This window comes from Cajanus cajan, chromosome 6, assembly GCF_000230855.2.
Source record: "Cajanus cajan strain Asha chromosome 6, NIPB_CcT2T_4, whole genome shotgun sequence".
Classification (NCBI taxonomy): Eukaryota; Viridiplantae; Streptophyta; class Magnoliopsida; order Fabales; family Fabaceae; genus Cajanus; species Cajanus cajan.
Window position 1 is genome coordinate 47725456 of NC_138522.1, and position 20830 is coordinate 47746285.

The 20830-nt window shown below is 27.9% G+C and overlaps 2 protein-coding genes across 2 annotated transcripts; one reads left to right on the top strand and one right to left on the bottom strand.

Moving 5' to 3' along the window:
• Positions 1-3337: 3337 nt before the first annotated feature.
• On the top strand, positions 3338-6717 carry LOC109796860 (pumilio homolog 12). The gene is made up of 5 exons (XM_020356687.3): positions 3338-4232; positions 4661-4823; positions 5559-5722; positions 5819-6077; positions 6172-6717. The coding sequence occupies exons 1-5, from the start codon at positions 3679-3681 to the stop codon at positions 6307-6309; spliced, it is 1278 nt and encodes a 425-aa protein (XP_020212276.1). The 5' UTR covers positions 3338-3678; the 3' UTR covers positions 6310-6717.
• A 5358-nt stretch (positions 6718-12075) lies between these two features.
• On the bottom strand, positions 12076-12667 carry LOC109797785 (peamaclein). Its single transcript, XM_020357923.3, has 2 exons — positions 12509-12667; positions 12076-12422 (listed from the first exon to the last, which is right to left on the bottom strand). Exons 1-2 carry the CDS (start codon positions 12588-12590, stop codon positions 12238-12240), a joined length of 267 nt encoding a protein of 88 aa, XP_020213512.1. The 5' UTR covers positions 12591-12667; the 3' UTR covers positions 12076-12237.
• Between the last annotated feature and the right edge of the window lie 8163 nt (positions 12668-20830).

Below are 20830 nucleotides of genomic sequence, written 5' to 3' on the forward strand. Positions count from 1 at the left end.
TTGCACCACCGGTAGCTCACATCAATGGAACACGTTACCTAACCTTCACACCATCAAAGAGACTTTCGACATAAGAGAACCCATACTTGGATCCATCGCCTCCCATTATCAAATACTTGTCCACTCTAGACCTAAATCTTTATGATTTTACTTTTGGTTATCTCTCAAAAAACTCCATACTAATAGAGATTATGTATTCTTTATAAATTTTTATTTTCCCCTCATGATCTAATAATGTGAAACTTTATTTGTACGCTAATATATATATATACATACATTTTTTTATACCTTTTAATCAAGTTCATAATAGTACCAATATTCTTTAATTTAGAGATTTATTCTTTATGCAAAATAATAATATCTTTCAATAGATAATTAAAGACTAATTTTTTTAAGACATAAAGGACTAAAAAGTAAATTTTGTCTTTTTCAATAAAATATTATCTATTTAATAAGGCGGTTCAAAAATAAAGCTATTAAAATTTAAATTTTCTAAAAAAAATTATTTGTTATTAATTTTTATAAAGGAAAAAGATTACATATATTAATAAGAAGACCTACAAAATGATCTAACATTTTTTATTTAAAGAAGAAAAATTATATTTTAAAATTTATTTTATATCTCACTAATTGTTAGTCTGATTTTGTCTATATAAAGTACTACTTTTTTCGGAACAGGATCTATACGTGCTACTAGAAAACCAAATTCATATTATTAAGTTTTTTAAAAAATAACCATCTATCAATTGTATTTGATGTTGTTGGCTCTTTAATTTCGGGATTAATACTTTAGACTAATCTTATCTATGAAGAAAAAAGAAAATGAGTTGAAGGGATACTGTTCAATACGAAGGATAAGACAAAATCTAATTTCTAGGTGATGACAAAGTTAATACAAACAACAATTCAAAGTGAATTAATATCAGAACATCATTCTTATCGAAAAATTCAATTATATTCAATTAATTTTTATCTAATATCATAACCGTGTTACCCCGCCGCCAAACAAAATCGTTGTCAAGAAAAAGAAAGCAATGAGTCAAGTCATGGACAACTAAATGCGAAGTTCATTCCTCTTTTTACTGTAATAAGAAAATTAAGTTAAATTAAACTTAATTTTTTAAATTAACCTTAAAAACAGTATGTTTTTAACCTTTGATTTATATTTTTTATTCGACACCAATATTATAAATTTCGTCTTGAATTAATCTATTTCAACCAAGAAATTAGTAAAATTAGATCAATAATTATTTTTATAAAAAATTAAACTCACACATTATTCAAACACACTTTGTTAAACATATAAATATTGCACAAGATCAACTATTCTCTTTACTATTTTCATCTAATATCACAACCGCGTCCCCCCGCCCCGTGACCCAAATCACACACTCCATTGTTAAGTATAGAAAGAATTGAGTCAACTCTTGAACAACGTGTATGTGAAGTTAATTTCATTGTTTATATAGTAAGTGAAATTTTAAATCGAAATATATTATATATCTTTCCTTTTGGAATTTATCGATAAAGAGACAAAACTTTGTTGTGGAAGTTCGGCAGAATCTTGAAAAAACCACCAAGGAAGCCCACATTCACTTTGTCATTTGGGTCGAAAACGATAAATTATTGCATTATGTAAAAGTATACTTAAATCAATCTTCTCATAATATATAATAGAGGAGCGCTTTACTTCAATAATAAGTTTTTTTTATATAATAATTTTATATAAATTTACTTTATTTAATAATTCATATTTTATATTAAATTTTAATAATTTAATCATTAAATTTAAAATTTTTAATATATAAATAAAATATTTTAATTTTTAAAAAATTTGGAAATTATTTAATATTTTGTTTCAATAACTTAAATTGATAAATAATAATAAAATTATTTTATACATTAATTTAAATTAATAAAATGAAATATTAAATAATTTTTAAATTAAAAAATTTATAAAAATAATTTATATATTAAAAAGTTTAAATTTAATGATTAAATAGTTAAAATTAAATATAAAATACGAGTTATTCAATAAAATAAATTTAGATAAGCTTATTCTTAAAAAATCTCTTCTTAATATATATATATATATATATATATATATATATATATATATTTTTTAATTTATAAACTAAAAACATGTTATTTGAAGATTAATAGAGATTACATATTCTAGTACTAAATTTTTAAGATACTCGTTAAAAGAACAATAGTTAAATATATACTATAAAGGCCATTAGAAATCAGAGATTATATTATTACACTTCTCGATTAAAAAATTAATTTAACTTCCTAATTAATGTGTTGATTAACATTTTTCTTACATTATATAATACTTTCTTCCTAAAAGGACGTCAAGATTAACATTATACATAAAGAAGCCTACACACATTTGCCCATTCGGTTGGAAAACAAAAATATTTGATGATTTAAATATATTCTTAGTTTATTTCAAAATAATATATTATAAATGCGCCTTTTGATTTTGTTCCTCAAAAAAAATTATTTGCTTCTAAATTTCATTTTTTTAATTTTATCTTATATAGTAAATAAATTTTAATTTTAGTCTCTACAAAATATTTTATTTTTATTTTTATATACTAAAATTAAAAACTATTATTCTTATACAATCATTTAAACATAGACTAGGATACGAAAAGTATTTAGCGTCTTCATGTATTCTATTTTAAAAAATAAAAATAAAATAAATAGTAAAAAAATATTAAAATTAATTATGGAAGAGAAGTTAATAATGAATGTGAGTCATTTTGAGTAATTAATTAAAAAATATAATAAAAATACTTAAAAAGTTATAAATATAAAATAATTAAAATAAAGTATATGCTAAAATAATATATCACTTTTATTAATCGTATAAATGATATATTTATTTTATGAATCTAGAAAAGATATAAAAGTGTGGCCTGTCACTATATTATTAAAAAATGAGTGAATATCACATGAAATTGCTATTTAACTTTCAGTTAAACACATAAATATCATGTATGAATAAGGAGGAAAAATAATAATTTTACATTTTAAGGATGAAAATTAATTTTTTTTATAATAATAAAAAATAAAATTAGCTTATTTTACACGTACCCAACAACATATCTGAGTCTTTTTATTTTTTATTTTTATAAAATTTAAAAGTATAGTTGATTCGATCTTTACTTGATATATAATTATATTTTAAATTTATAAAATAATATTTATGTGTCATTCAGATATTGGTGGGACCATGTAGTCTTGGTCAATAGAATAATTTTTTCCTAAAAAGTACATAATGAAGATCAACATTATATAAGGGAAACATTGGGACATGGCTTTCACATAGTCTATAGCCGCGTGAGGACTCAGTTTCTCTCTCTCGCATGAAAAGTATCTCATTACTATATATTGCATGCAAAACGGTACTCACAAGCAACACTCTCCTTTCTTCTTCAACTGTTCCTTCCCACCTCTCCCAATTTCTCGCCCTAATCCCCTTTCTTCTCCACTTTTCTTGCAATTACTTATTTGGTAACAACAAATAAAAATCCCTGATTCTTTATCTATCTTTAAACCCCTTTCTCTAAACCCTTATTGTTTCTTCCTATTTTATTGGTTTATTTCCAATGCCGCCTCAAGGATGATAACGAGTCTTCTTCTTTGTCGTCTAAACAATCCTCCTGCATGTCTCCGATCCAAAACCCTCCTCAAACCCTAGAAGACGTGTTTGCTCGTTTATGCGTCTTCGGTTCTCCTTTCAATGACCCACCTTTTAATTTCGTGGCCAATGGGTCTTCTGGCATCACCGGTGCCTCAAAGATTTCATCTTGTAACGGTTGGGGAAGTGGGGTAATTCCCACCCCTCAAAGTTCCAATCTTTGTAACCCTTACGATGATGGGTTTCTCCATTGCGATCCTTTGGCGAGGCAAAGAGAAAACCCCGCATTGAGACGCCTCCGTTGGTTCAGTGATATGCGTGGGATGGTTCTGTTGCTGGCTAAGGATCATCACGAGAGTAGGACTTTGCAGGAGACTTTGAAAATGTTGACGAGAGAGGAGTTTTCTATCATCTTTTTGGAGCTCATAAGTCACGTGCCCGAGTTGATGGTTGACTCCTTTGGGAACTATGTTGTTCAGAGGATGGTGGAAATTTGCAGTGAGGAGCAGCTGAATCAGATCGTTTTAAGTGTCACTCAGTATAACTTTCAGTTAGTCAAAATATGTCTTATTTCTCATGGGTATAACTGTTGACTCTCCCCTTCTCAACAATTTTTGTTTGCTTACTATAGCTTCATGTCTTAATTGTTTGTGAAGCCACCAACTTCGTCTCTTTATTACGAATAATCCAGCAATTTGATCATGACTTTCTCGTAAATAGTCCTTACACTATTGAAATTATATAAATAGTCCCTAGACCTAGAGAATTAGAAATCATGCTACATAGTCTCTCGAGTATTGAAAACTTCTTAAAACCCTTCAATCTTAGTAAAATATATCAAATCAGGGACTAAATTGATAAATATTCAATACGGTAAAGACTATTTATATAATTTTGTTAGTTCAAGGACTAATTAAGAGAGAGAACGATTGTTTAGGTACTAAATTGATGGTTTATTCATACATATGTATTTTTATTTAATAAAGTGGTTTTGATATCTACTTTCAGAATCCGTGCGGTTGAGAAATTATTGGAGCATCTTACCACCCAGGAGCAACGAAGTCGTGTTATATCAGCTCTTAGCCCCGGTGCTGCTGTGTTGGCTAAGGATGTGAATGGTCATCGTGCGCTTCTGCATTGTCTAAAACATTTTTCTTGTGAAGACAATAAGGTAATGTTTGTTAATCGTTTTGTTATGTACTGCTTTGTTTGATTTCACACATTCAATTTTATGCTTCTACCGAGAATATCCAAGGTCAACTAATTTCTTTCCTTTACAAATAAGCACATTTTGGAACTATGTGGTAAAATTGTTATTTATGCAATTAGTTATAATCAAGCAGGTTCAACAATAGCTCCGTGCTATATTGGAATGGAAGATTTTTTCAATTGTGTTTAAGGGGATGATGCTATTCTGAATATTTTGGATTTAACTTTTTATGCCATTTATATTGAAAGTTATTTTCATGGTTTCTGGAACTGCTGCCATGGTATAATAGCTAGTTCTTTTTATGTTTCTTTTTCCCCCCTTAGGCAGGTCTTCATTAAGTTTCTGAATCGGAATGGAGTATTTTGTCTGCTATATTGGACTGTATAAAGATATTCAATACCTTCATGCCACTTTATTTTATCCATATTTATGAAATTTTCCTTTTACTAATTTTCTTCATTCATTCTTTTACTTTGTATTTGAAGTAAATGAAGAGTGACCTGTCTGCTATTGTCTGGCTAAGTTCTTTAAAAATGGTACTTTCATATATGATTCAGATTCAGTATTATTTTTGTTTAAAGAAATTCAAAAGGAAGCTATGTTTATTACTCTTTGGATAAGACCTGGTTTGTCAAATTATTTTGCTATGATATTTCTGCCTTCATTAAGTTTTGATTGTAGACTTTTTTGGTGCAGCATCTTCTCAATATGGTAGCAATGAAGTGCTTTTGGATCGCAATAGATAAGACTGGGTGTTGTGTGCTGCAGCAGTGCCTTAACAATGCACAAGGAGGAACAAAAAAGAATATGATTGATGCTATCTTATTTAATGCTTCAGTTCTAGCAGAAGACCGATACGGGTTTGTTGTTTTTACCTTCTATCAAGTTTTCTCTTTTCTAACCAATGTATTTAAATGTTTATTTTTAATTTTGTATTTTGTTTTCTCATCTGGCAGCAATTATGTTGTGCAACATTTATTGTCCCTGAAAATACCAGGACTTGCAGAAAGACTACTGAGACAGCTTGAAGGAAAATTTTTCTATCTTTCATGCAACAAATATGGGAGTAATGTAGTGGAGAAGTTCTTTCTAGACTCAGGTGGACTGTGTTCAGCATTTATTATTTTTGAGCTGCTACATAATCCAAATGTTCGAATGCTGCTTGTGGATCCTTATGGAAATTATGTCATCAAATCAGCACTGTTGGTGTCTAAGGTCTGTGAACTCAAACACTTTTGAGCTGTTGTAATCTTTATGTTTGTGCTTTAATCATATTCTATTTTGCTGATCACTGAAGGATGAATTGCAGGGTGGTGTTCGGAATGCCTTGGAGCGACTGATCAAACTAAATTCCATGATAATGCAGAGCAACATGTATGGCAAAAAGTTACTTGCTTGGTTTCACAGGAGCAAAAATATAAACATGGATTACAGTGACTTTGTATAGCTCAAAAGATCATTCATACTACTAAGGAGTTACATCCATTGTCTCTGTTTATTATTAACGTGGTAACATTTATGTTTTAAGTTGTGTTTGTAGTTTATTTAGTCTTTTCCAATTTTTTGTCACATGGATGGATTTGCTACCGAAAACTATTCAGATTGGACTGCAGAGGACAATGCTCTGCTGTATAGTAGATGAAACAAGGGCCGAAGTAGGTGAAACAAACTGTTATCTTCTATAAATGTATTGTTCTGTTCATTATTCCTCTCATGTATTACATGTTCAATAAATGAATCATGAGGATAAACTTGCCTGGGAAAATATTGCAGTAACTCCTGTTACATATCTTAAAAAAAAATAGCTGATTAATATGCATGATTTATGCTTGCAATATACTTACTTTTGATACATTTTTTCCTCCAATAAAAATGTAGTATTTATTGTTAAAGTAATCTTTTCTTTTTTACAGGATTCTTAAAAAGTAATCTGTGAGTTTTACTCTCTTATTTCTCTTTATATGTGGTTTAAGGCTTATTAATAGAAATAATTAAGCTTTTTAGTTATAATAAAGTTATTTGTAATTTCTTTTTTTCTACCATTATTTATAATTTTAGTATGTTTTTTTTTTAGTTTATTACTTTGACATTTCATATATTTGTGTAGCAGATTCATTAATGATGTTTGAATAGAAAAACTAAAAAAACTTTTTTTTTTATATAATTTATAGGATTGAAAAGATTGATGTTAAATTTGAGAGATAAAAATCATTGGGCTCATTAAAAACATAAGAAAACTCTAATTAAAATGATGTGAAGAACAAAATTTTCCTCTTCAAAATGAAAAAGCGTCACGAGTATTATAAAATATTCACCAATAAAATCTACGACGATATAAATCACGGGGCTCATTAAATTGTTCATTTTTATTAAATTATTTCAAATAATTAACCTACACGATAAAATAATAAATGTGTTGATTATTATTTTTTACTATGTTTTATTTTTCCTTCATTTATTTTTTTTATTGTTTTTTTTCCCATGAGAAATGATATAAATCTCTTAAAAAATAGTTATGTTTGTTTAATATTGTTCTTTGAACTACAATCTTGTTTGATAGAGAAGAAATGAGTGAGAATTAGGGTAAAGTAAATGAAAATAAGATAGGCTTTGTTTGGTAGAAAAGAAATGTGTAAGAAATAGGGTCAAAGAGAGTAAAAATAAGATAGGTTGCTTGATCCATCTTCTTATTTATTTCTCTCTTATCTTTCTTGTATGGCTTTTTGACCAAAGTGGGGTCGTTGACCAAGTTATTTACCTAAATGGGGCTGTTTTGAATTTATTTACGCCTTTGGGGCTGTTTACAACGGTGTCGCTATGGGCCATAGCGACACCCATGCCACGTGACTTTTTTTTTTTGGCGTAGGGATGGCTGGAATGAGCCACAACAGTGTCGCTATGGGCTGGACCAACACAGTATGTGAGCCAACAAAGCTGGGGTAGCCCATAGCGACACCATTTAAGAAAAAAAATGAAAAAAACTGAAATAATTTAAATGTAATCTTAAAATAATCAACTGAGTATACTTATTATATATTTATAAAAATAAAAAATATTTATTTAAAAACGTAATTTTAAAAAATAGATTTAATTATTTATGTAAGTGGCGCTGTGGCCTATAGCGACACAGAGTCGCTGTGGCCCACAGCGCCACTAATTATTTTTTATTTTATTTTTTAGTTCTTAACTTATTTTGTTTGAAAATTTGTTTAATTTATATTTAGCACTTAAATATTAATTTGTAATTATAAAGTTTATTTTTCTGTAATTTATATTGTTTTTGTATATATATTTTTCTCCTTTTAAATAATTTTAAATAGGCGCTGTGGCCTACAGCGACTCTTAGTGTCGCTGTGGCCCACAGCAACACTAATTATTTTTTATTTTTTATTTTAGTTATTAACTTATTTTGTTTGGAAATTTGTTTAATTTATATTTAGCACTTAAATATTAATTTGTAATTATAAAGTTTATTTTTCTGTAATTTATATTGTTTTTCTATGGGCCATAGCGCCACACATTTTGTATTTTTTTTCTTTGCAATAATGAAATTTTATTTTTAATTTTGCATTTTTATATTTAAAATTAAAATTACAGAAACTAAATAATTAAAATAAAATTATATTATAATATGTTAAATTTTAAAAAAATTGTGGCAAAAATAAGTAAATAAAGAAAATTAATATATTATCATTAATTTGTTAATAAATTTAATTAAAAATAATTAATTGTGTAGTTTAAAGAAAATTTATTATTTAAGTTTATTAATAATTTTTTATATGTAAATTTAAAAAAAAAAACTGGGCAAAAAATAAGTGAAGGAAAAAAACTGTAGAAAAACAAAAGAAAATGAATTACAAATTTTTTTTTAAAAAAAAACTGGTAGAATAAATCTGGAGAAAAAAAATGACCCAATAACCAAAAAACACAAAAAAAATTTAAAAAAAAAACTGAGGTAAAAAAAATGAAAGACTAAAAAAAAAAAAAAAAAAAAAAGGCTGGAGTCGCTATGGGCTACAGCGACTTTCTGTCGCTATAGCCCATAGCAACTTTAAGTAGAAAAAAAAAACGAAAATTTAAAAAATAAAATAAAAAAAAGGCTGGTGTCGCTATGGGCCACAGCGACACAGTGTCGCTGTGGCCCATAACGACACTAGCTTCTTTTTTTTTTTTTTTTTTTTTTTTCATTTTTTTGGGTTATTGAGTCTCTTTTTTTCTCCAGATTTATTCTACCAGTTTTTCTTTTTCATTTTTGTTTTTCTACATTTTTTTCCTTCACTTATTTTTTGCCCAGTTTTTTTAAATAAAATATATCTGTTAAAAATTATTATATACTCAACATTCTAGTAAATTATATTATCAATTTCATATAAATATATATTTATAAATTTATTATTTCTATAATTTGTTTATTTTATACATATCTATAGCGCCACTATTTTTTTTAATTTGAATTATTTACTTAATTATTTTTAAAATTTATTTATTTTATATTACAAATTAAATATTAATTTCTATTTATAAACTTATTTTTTGTGTAATTTCTTTTCTTTATATATATTTTTTTCCTTTAGATTATTTTATCACAAATTAAATATGTACTTTATTATTTATCAAAGTGGCGCTTTGGCCTATAGCGACACTGTGTCGCTATAGGCCATAGCGCCACTATTTTTTTTTTTATTTTATTATTAACTTAATTTTTTTTACATTTGAATTTATTTTTTTTAAGCCGTTTGGTGGCGCTATGGGCTATAGCGACTTTATTTAAGCCGTTTAGTGACGCTATGGGCTGTAACGACTTTATCTATATGGCTTTCATGGCTTCCCTGAAGTGAAAAAAATGCCACGTGTCACCGGTGTCGCTATGGCCCATAGCGACACCGTTATAAACAGCCCCAAAGGCGTAAATAGTTTCAAAACAACCCCATTTACGTAATAAACTTTTAAAACAACTCCACTTTGGTCAGAAAGCCTTCTTGTATATATTTTGTTTCTCATCTATTCTCTTTAACCAAATTTGTATTTTATTTCTTATTTATTTCTTCTTTACTAAACACAAGCCAAGAGAGGTTGAGGGGAGAAAACTCAGAAAAGAACGTTTAGTCGGATTATTATTTTTTAATACATATTATACTTTAATTTTTTTTAACATGATATCATTGGTAATCATATTAATGTTTAAATATATTTTTAGTTTTTTGTAAAATAAACAAGTATTAATTTTGATCCTAATAATTCTATTTTTGTTTTTCTATTTATATAAAATTTTAAATTATTATGTTTAGTACCTATTAAAAGATTCTTTTTAACTACTTATTTTTTTACTAAAAAGTTAATTGACACTTTTAATAGGTATTTAAAATAAATGTGACACTTTTACATTTTTTATAGGTCTTTAAAATAAATATTATTTATTTATTTTTAAATCATCATTAGGAGTAAAAAATAATGACTTTAATTAGAGGGATAAAAAATAAAAAAAAATGTTGCAAGGATTAAAATTAAAATTAATTCATTTTACAAGGAGAAAAATATTTTATAAGGATAAAAATAATATTTGTAAATAAAAAATATGTAAAATAAAGATTTTTTTTACAAGATTTAAAATTAAAATTAGCTCATTTTATATGAACTAAAAACATATTTAACCCTTAAGTTAAACTCAACTTTAAAACTTTATATGATATTATAAAATATTTAATAAAATATCAAAACTAATTATTTAAGTTTTTAATATATTTTTTCTTCCAAAAGAAACTTGATTTATTTTTTTTAAAGTCAGAAAATTATATAAGATAATTTTAAAACATAATTAACACAATTTTTATTCAACACAAAATATGTATTAAGAATTTATATACTTTTTTTACACTAGTAAAATTCTCCATTAGTATAATATGTCATTCTATTAATATAAATATGTAACATTTACAGTAATAGTTATTTTTTTATTAAAAATATTATCCCAAGAAAGATTAAAGAAATATTGATATGAACCACTAAATGAACCTAATGATGAGGGAATTAAAAATATATATAAACTCTTATATTTAAATCTTATTATCATCATTAATTCATTAAAAAATACAAATACTTAACTGCTTGCATATAACATCTTTTAATGATAGTTCCTAACTTTTCATATTTTTTAATATTAAAATATTAAACAAGTATTATTTAATTTTAAAGGGAATAAGCATTACTATTGATTAACCAACTACATTATTTTATTTATCAATAAAAAATATTACATCAATGACAATGAAATTCAAATGGTATACTATTTTAATCTCTTTTATTGCACCAATGATTTACACACAAGGCTAATTATATTTAGAGTAATAATTTTTAAATACTTTTCAAAAGATAATTAGTTATATTTTTATTACTTTAAATTTAGAGTAATTATTTTTTCTCCCTCCAAATTTAAAATTTGTGTTTGAAGTCTCAGTAATTTCAAAAATATTGTATTTAGTTTGCATATAATTTTTTGGTTTCTCAAATTTAAAATATGTATTTTTAATCTTTAAAGTATAAAAATCATTATTTTAATTTTAAATTTCAAATTTATCTTTTTAATTTCTATACTTAAAAATTTTTTTTTTTGATCTCTCATGGTCATTAATAGCATAACTAATAGTGAAATTAAGATAATATTATAATATCAATTGATTTAATGTGATAATTTCACTAATAATAACATTAGGATAATAATTTTGTTCAACAGATTTACCAATAATATTTGAACAGAGAATTAAAATATTTTTTTTATATATTTTTGGGAATAAAAAAACACTTTAAATTTAAGGGACAAAAAATATATATATACATGAATTAAAAAATATTATTTTAAAAAATTAAATAGATTAAAAATATGTTTTAAATTTGAGAGATAAAAATAATTTTTGATATTTTAAAAATTAAAATCACAAATTTTAAATTTTAGGAAAAGAAATACATTTATCAAATTTAAAAAACTAAAAATATAGTTAGGCATTTTTATAATTCACTTTAATACTTACTATTTCTCTCTATGTATTTCTTCCTATCACTATATATCATCTATCATGCCCATTCTTTTATCTATATTTTTTTATGTGACTAATACGTTTTTCAGTGTCCAAAAACCATTTTGCTTAAATTAGAACGGATCCCGTATACAGAAGGACAATAAAGAGGGCGATTAATTTTACTTGTGATCACAGCCAAGTCATAAATCTTTATATTCTTATATATAATAATTCATAGAAGAGGATAAAGGAACATGATAAATAATAAGCTGCAGCAAATACTTAAGGACTAAGGTGATAGATGGGTGGCATAAGTTTGGAGATAGAGACGATCATAGAAAGTGGATAATAAAATAATAGAATTAAGGGCATTTGTCCTTGCCCTTTGAGTTCTTCAAGTCCCTGTAGCAAGGACACTCGTGCTTGTTTCCGTAAGTCCCAGATGGCACACACTTGCACTTCTCACAGCAGATCCCGCAGAACTTCAAGCATCTGTCCTTAACCCCTGCTTTCGCACACCTCTGTCCACACTTTGAGTCACATAAATCTAAATCCACCCCACAGGCCACAACACATTAATATTTTAATCAAAAACACATGTCATACATAACAAGTCATATTCTAGAGGCTTACCAGAACCAGCCATTGAGATTTCCAAGAATGAGGAGCTTAGGACAAGGCACACAAGAAGCACACTTGCAAACACCACCTTCATCTTGTCAAGAAAGAGGAGTTCTGAAAGCTTACTAGCTAGCTTAGGTTGTGCTGCTGTGTGAGCCAGTTAAGGGTGTTATTTATAGTAACAAATGAAGGGTGGTAGGTGCAAGATTAGGAAAATCTTACTTATCATATTTATTACTCCTTCGTTTCTTTTAATTGCTTTTTCATCAAAGTTGCAAGCAGGAGACAGCTGGCCATTTCCTAGTACCGCCAAGTACCAACATCATCCTTCACTGCACAATGCATGCTTTTATTAGAGACACAAGGAATATATCTAATTAATTACCTGCAAAAAACAAATTGCGTTTTATAATTCTTTTAAAAAAAAACATTACGTCTTATTCAAGAACAAAAGGGCATCCAACTAAATTATTAATTTAATAAAATTACTATACAATTTCAATAACATATTCGAAATATGTTGCTAGTATTATGTTTTATTACTTCGGCTAAAGCCGCGTTTTTTTTTCCTTTGGACTCTATTGATTTCTAGATGTAGATTGACGTTTGTCGCAAGTCGGATCGTGGGCATGAAACCATGTCTATGGCCATTCCCCTGCATATACGAATTTTGTTCAGGAGGCAACTGGTAATCTTGAACAAATTTCAACTTAATTTAGGATGTTTTGTGATAACCTGTCTTGGTGAATAGATTAACGAATTTCTTTTAACCTATCATCTTAGTATATAGCGACATTTCCAAGATTATGACCAAGTGTGTGTTTGGAAAAAAAAAAAGTTAACTTCAACTTAATTTGAATCCTTCTTCTGGTTTATGTATTTCATGCATTAGAAAGTCTGAATTATCTTTTAAAAATTTTGAAATGCAAAAACAAAGATACTCTAAATATATAGATAATAACATTTTCCTCAAATTATCCGTGAGTATCTATACACAATGGTATTATTTACTAACAATTTTAATGAATTAATTGATACAAAATTATTCTAATTTAATTAGTAATTTCGAGTTTAAATGTGAATATATTAAATATTATAATTTTTTTTTATCATCCATAATAATCTTAGTCTCGGTAATACTGTCTAGTAAAAAAATGTTTAGTGATATCTATAAGATGAAACTGTCTATTTGCTAACATTTTTTTACGTTTAGGGTTTGAGCGGACCCAGTCTCCCCTGGAATCTGGGTTACAGCAACAGGCATATCCCAAATATCTCTCTGTGAGGCTGTGACAATGGGGTCCGTCATCCTCTATCATCAATTTTTTGTGCTCTATCTTTCTGTTTCTTTTTTTTTTTTTTTTTTTTCTTCTTTCGACCAACTTTTGTCTGTAAATGAATCGAAGCAAAGAAAATTTCATTCGTGCAGTGAGCTTTATATTCTATACCACGTATTATTTTTGTGGACTTAGATTTTTTTTAATACCATCTTAAAATAGTAAATTTGAACCTAATTCAATCTTATAAATTGATTTGTAAGATGAGTGTTATTTTTTACTTATATACTATTTAATTATTTAAATTTTAGTATATATGAGATTTGAATTTTTTTTCTTCAATAGATATAATAATAAATTTCTTTTTCTAGAATAATTTTATATATAACCCATGCATAAATAGCTATTATTTTTTAAACTTAATCTGTAACAAAATTAAAGTATTATTGTTAAGCAAAATTCAATAATATATCATTTTATGTATTAATTAATGAGTGGATATATACTTATTATATCATACTTATGGTATCTTAAAAACTATTAAATTAAAAGTTTATATAAATAAATTAATGTTATAACTTTATATAAATTATAAATTATAGCTAATATTTTATCACAATCCTTTTTTTAAAACAAATATGGACTACTGTATTATATTTTCTAATTTTTAAAAATTTTGTACATACAATTATTTTTAATATCACATAATTTAATTATTTAAATTTTATAAATGTTAGATATCTCACTTCAACTTATAATATAATTAAAATAATTAAAAAATAATCTTTATCTTACAATTTGATTTTATAAACTTGAATTTAATTTAATGTGATATTTTAAAATAATATTAGAGTGTGCATCAGTGATTGTTAATATTTAATTACTAAAATAAGTCAAATGTTGTGAGTCACCTTGACCCATTATAAACTTTAGTTGGATTAAATTAGAAAAAATTTATCTGTTTTGATTATAAAAAAAAATGTTTTAGATGTTCAATTTATAGCATGAAGTTTGATAAAATAATCTATAAAATGAAGTGTTTTAAAGATTTTGCGTTGACTATTGATATAATTTAAATAAAGTATATAAGTGAGAAGTAATATTTTCATCTTATAAGTTAGTTTTTTAAGATTAAATTAAGATAAATTTCACAATTTAAAAATAAAAAGATAGGTGATGTAAAATGTTCAAAATTTCGATTCTTCTTTACTTTCTGGCATTGTGATGCTTCTCGTGTCACACCTTCGGTGACAATTCATTGCTGTTGCTTGCGGTTGAACAAATGAACAAATATTTTTGTAATGTTGTAACCATTTTTGTTTTGTGGGAAAATTTGAATTACCAAATAGGAGTGAAAAGGCAGTTGAATATTGATGGCTAGATAAAAGCTAGATTAATTCATGGTGCACTGATTGACAACAAAGGTTGATTTAGCAAATTGCTTTTGTATTTCTGTAAGTGGATAATCTTCAATTAAACGTCTTCTCCTTCCCTTGTACAAAGTCTTCATGTTAATTACAAGGTTCACACCCTATGTACGAGCCCCCATTAATGTGAAACAAGATTTGAAGACCCAGAAAGAATGCAGAGACTCAATTGTCATGATGTCCCTTTTCTTTTCTTTTGGGACCATTCTCGGCTCTGCTTTATCTTTACACCAAGCAAAACATTATGACGTAATTTACAAGTTGGAAACAGTTGCGCAGCAGGCCATCACGTGGGAAAATTATGGATCTTCTTGGTGATTAAACTTCTTTCCATAACATACTATGTATTACCGATATAGAAATTCTATTGTATTTTTTTAAGAGAAGCATGTATTGTATTTTTAATAATAGTATTTATTTTTATACATAAAATGGTAGATATGAGATCAATATATGACAGTCAAATAATAAACTAATGATATATAGAAAATCTTTAGATAAAAAATTAAGATATATTATTATCCATTTTGTTGTTGGTTAGAAACTTAACTATGTTTAATTTGACTCAAGACTTTATTTGTTGAATTAAAAATTACAAATACTTATTACATGGATTTCACATCTCATACAAATAATAATTATAAAGAGTGCTAAATTCACGTTCTAAAAAATGTAAAATTGAATCAGATTTTAAACTAGTTGTATTAATCCACGATGAATATATACACTTATATTTTATGTTATATATATATATATATATATATATATATACATATATATATAATTTTATATTAGTATTATTATACTCAATTATATTATTTTATATTACTATAATTACATTATTTATGTATAATTTCATATTATTATATCAATATTGCAATTAGGTTATATATGCAAAATGATGTATATTTTGTAGTAGAGGAAACTGAAGCAGGTGTGTTTTACTTGAGTATAAATAAAATCGACACTGAAGTAGGTTATATGTGAAAAGATAAAATCATTTAAAAAAAAATGAAAATATAATGTTTTATAAAGAAAAAGCACATATTATGTCGGAAAACTTTTTCCTTCCTATCTAAGTAATTCACTTTAAATGCATATTAAATATGGAGAGCTTAAAAAAATGTGGGAGTATGGGAGAGAGTTAACACGAAAGGAGACCATGTTGGGCTTGGCTTACCTAATGTTCGTTTACCATCACTGGCATCACATGATTGATGAGTCAACAAGCCCAATTTCACTTTCTTAGACAAGACTAATTCTATGGAATTATACCTAATTACCTACTTTTCAGAGAGTCACCATTATTTGTTGTCATAATTATCAATCAATAATTACTTTCAATAAAATGAGTTTATGCATATCAAAATTATCGAACATCACCTGCAGTTCATGAACAACTGTGGGGTCATGTATTTTGAAATCAAACGATCAAAAGCATCTTAATTTACATTTCATTTTATAATTTAATATGTAATTTTTTTTTTAATGGTTGGGACTCACGCGGTTGAAAATTCAACTGCAGATAACCCTGGTCCCAGAATTATAATAATGCATCTTTTATCTTTCTTTTTACTGAAATAAAGAAAAAAGAAGAGAAGATAAATATCGGAAATAATAGACAAATAGATAAGAAAGGAAGTAAAATAAAGGCAAAAATATACTTTTCGTTCCTTATATTATTTATTAGTATCAATTTAGTCTCACTTTAATTAATTGAATTAATTTAATCTCACATCTTTAAAATGTATTTTAATGTTTGACCTTCTGTTTCCTTTGTTTAAATATTTAATGAATATGACACGTGTCATGTCACATGTCATGCCACGTGTCATGTTATCATGTCACGTGTCATTTCATCAATGTCATATCATCATGTCACATAGTCATTATGATACATGGCATGACATGTGATATGGTAGCATAACACATGTCATGTCATAATGTCACGTGTCATGACACATGTCAAATATGTTAAGTATTTAAATGGAAAAAACTGAAGGTCAAATATTGAGATACATTTTAAAGATGTGAGACTAAATTAATTCAATTAATTAAAATGAGACTAAATTGACACTAATAAATAATATAAGGGATGAAAAATGTATTTTTGCCTAAAATAAAAGTTGTTTGCAACATAAATTGGGTGGAAGTTACATTTTTTTAATAAATAATTTATTAAAATAAATTATTAAAAAAATTATTTATTAAATTAAATAGTTTTAGCCACGTCAGATTTGAAGATAAAAAGAAAATGTCAGTTTCGGTGACGACTTTGTGTACAGTAGATGTAGAAGAAGGAAACGTCAATATGCTTGACGACTTTCATTATCCAGAAAAACAATGATCTAAGAGATATTAACTTTCAATCTAATGGTTGGATTTACAAAATTCATATTTAATATAAAGTTATTGAGTAGTGTAACACTTGGTAAAAGACCAAAAGTTACACCCCTTCATATATATATATATATATATATATATATATATATATATTGTGAATACATAAGCTTCTTCTCACTTTATTAAGGTGAGATATAAAAAACACTCATATTTTCATTCAAATTCATCTTTACCAAACACTTTAAATTTTTTCATGCTTTCTTATACTTCTCTTCCGCTATTCCTTTACCAAACATAAAATTAATGTATGTTTTCTTCCAAAATTTTGACCTCTTTCCTTGATCAATTAAATGTACTGACCGGACTGTATTGGTTCTATTTTCTCTAATAGGATTGTAACAGTGAATTCTCGTTAATCAAAAATGTTACAGAGAAGAAGATATATATATAAACAACTAAAGATGATAGCCGACAAAATGAACTAAAACACCTATTAGCTGTATCCAAAAGAAAACAAATATAGAAATATTAAAGAATAAACTATTGCAGGCTATAATACCCCCCTCAAGTAGGAAGGAATATGTTATGAATTCCTAACTTGTGACTAAAAAACTGGAACATAGGTGCTGGCAAGGCTTTGGTAAAAAAATCTGCTATTTGATGTTGTCTTCGTATATGTAGTACCTTGAGTTTCTTCTTGGTGACTAATTTTCTTATGAAATGATGGTCTATGTCAATGTGCTTTGATCTTTCATGTTGAATTGGATTTGATGCCAGATAGATAACACTCATATTATCATAAAGAACATATGCAGATGGTATGTGAACTTCTAGGGTGGAATGCAGTCTCTGTACTATAGATAGGGACCTGTATTCTGCCTCTGTAGATGACTTAGCTACAATTGGTTGCTTCTTTGATTTCCAAGATATCAAAGATTCTCCTAAAAAGACAGCATAACCAGTTGTAGATCGTCTAGTTTCTTCACACCTAGCCCAATCTGCGTCAGTGTATACAGTTAATTGAAGTTGTGATGAACTTGGGAATAAAAAGCCTTGACCAACAATTCCTTTAAGATATCTCAGAAGGTTGTGAACTGCTGTCAAGTGAGTATTTCTTGGTTCTTTCAAGAACTGAATGAGTTTATTAACAGTGAAGCTAATGTTAGGTCTTGAAATGGTCAAGTAGATCATTCTCCCTATAAGTCTCCTATACACAGAAGGATCTTGCAGGAGCGCTCCATCTGTATTATTTAATTGAAGAGTAGGATCCATAGGTAACTTGAGTGTTTTGGAAGCTAGGAATCCTGTATCCTCTAGCAGTTGCATGGTGTATTTTCTTTGACAGAGATATGCCTTGCTGGTTTCGGGCAATTTCTAAACCCAAGAAATACTTCATATTTCCTAGATCCTTAAGTTTGAATATAGTGTGAAGGAAGCCTTGTACTGATTGAATTAGAGCAGAATTGGATCCAGCAATTACAATGTCATCAACATACACAAGTAGAATGAGCAGATTGGAACCTTTTCCTCTAGAGAACAGGGAGTAATCATCTGTAGATTGTTTGAACCTGTGTTGAATCAAAGAAAAAGTGAGCTTAGAGAACCACTGTCTGCTAGCTTGTTTGAGGCCATATAAACTTCTCTGTAATTTGCAAACCAGCCCTTTTAGGTGTTGTATACCCTTGTGGAATGGTCATGTAAATGTCTTCTTCAAGGTCTCCATTTAGGAAAGCATTATTTATGTCAAGCTAAATGAGTTGCCAATTCTTAATTGCAACAACAGCTAGGAGAGTTCTCACAGTAGTCAGCTTTGCCACTGGGGAAAAAGTATCTTTGAAATCAACACCAACTTGTTGAGTGTAGTCTTTAGCTACTAACTGAGCTTTATGTCTGTCAATTGTGCCATCAACCTTATGTTTGAGCTTATAAACCCATTTGCAAGCAATTGGCCTTTTGTTCTTTGGTAAAGGGACAAGTGTCCATGTATTGTTCTCTTCCAACGCCTTGATCTCCTCAACCATGGCTTGTTTCCATTAAGGGAATTTCACATCTTGTTGATATGGAGAAGTATTGTTGGTGTTTGGAGAGGGTAGCCTATTTAAAATATATGTGGCCGTTTGGATACATTCACCCCCAATATGAGATAGGGATGCTGGACTGGTAGTATATGGGTTGAGGGATGACTAGATCAGGAAAAGGATCATAATTGTTGTTAGAAGCATTTTTCCAGTAGGGGAATATGCTTTCATGGAAGATAACATCTCTTGAAATCTGAATTTGATTTGAGGTGAGATCAAGAACTTTGTAACCTTTTGTGCCATTCGGATATCCAAGGAATATGCAAGGATGACTTCTAGGGGAAAACTTGTTTCTTTTGGACAAGAGAGTAGCTGTGTAGCATAAGCAGCCAAAAGAATGCATATTGGTATAGTATCTTAAAAATGGACCACCCACCATTGATATATGCACCATAGGCATGAGGGGGTGTATTGAGAAAAAAAAAATCAAGTCCCGTCAATCCTAGATCATTAAAAAGGGTCATCCACCATTTATCCACGTACTAAACCCAATAGTGTTGGACGTGAGGAGGTGTATTGGGAAAAACTCAAGTCCCACATCGACTAGAGATTAGACAATTGAATAGTATATAAGTAGAAAGTAACCCTCACCTTACAAGCCAGTTTTGTAGGGTTGAGTTAGGCTTAAATCCACTATTCTAAGATGGTATCAGAGCTATCCTAGATTCTTAAAAATGGGCTACCTACCATTGATACATGCACCAATTCATGAGGAGGTGTATTCAAGTCCCGCCATTAAAAAAGGGACACCTACCATTCATTGATACATGCACCATGGGCATGAGGGAGTGTATTCAAGTTCCGCCAATCCTAAATCATTAAAAAAAGGGATACCTACCATTTATCTACGTACCAAGCTCAATAGTGTTAGACGTGAGGGGGGTGTATTGGGAAAAACTTAAGTCTCACATCGACTAGAGATTAGGAAATTAAATAGTATATAAGTAGAAAACAACCCTCACCTTACAAGCCGGTTTTGTAGGGTTGAGTTAGGCTTAATCCACTATTCTCTAGTTCTCGAGCCTCATCTTTCCTTCAATGGCGACGGATGCTAATTCTATGAAAGATGAATATTCCAATCCTCTTTTCCTTCATCTGTCAGATAATCCATCTTCCATCGTGGTGTCTTAACCTCTCATAGAATCAAATTGGAGATCTCGGAGCAATGCCATGCGAATGGCACTCAAAGGGAAAAATAAACTTGGTTTC

What these genes read in the sequence shown, in the direction of transcription:
- LOC109796860 (XM_020356687.3), top strand. Translation starts at nt 3,679, where the DNA reads ATGTCTCCGATCCAAAACCCTCCTCAAACCCTAGAAGACGTGTTTGCT. An exon ending in ATATGTCTTATTTCTCATGG is followed by an intron (nt 4,233 to 4,660) that starts GTATAACTGTTG and finishes ATCTACTTTCAG; the next exon opens with AATCCGTGCGGTTGAGAAAT. An exon ending in CTAGCAGAAGACCGATACGG is followed by an intron (nt 5,723 to 5,818) that starts GTTTGTTGTTTT and finishes CTCATCTGGCAG; the next exon opens with CAATTATGTTGTGCAACATT.
- LOC109797785 (XM_020357923.3), bottom strand. Translation starts at nt 12,590, where the DNA reads ATGAAGGTGGTGTTTGCAAGTGTGCTTCTTGTGTGCCTTGTCCTAAGC. An exon ending in AATCTCAATGGCTGGTTCTG is followed by an intron (nt 12,423 to 12,508) that starts GTAAGCCTCTAG and finishes GGGTGGATTTAG; the next exon opens with ATTTATGTGACTCAAAGTGT.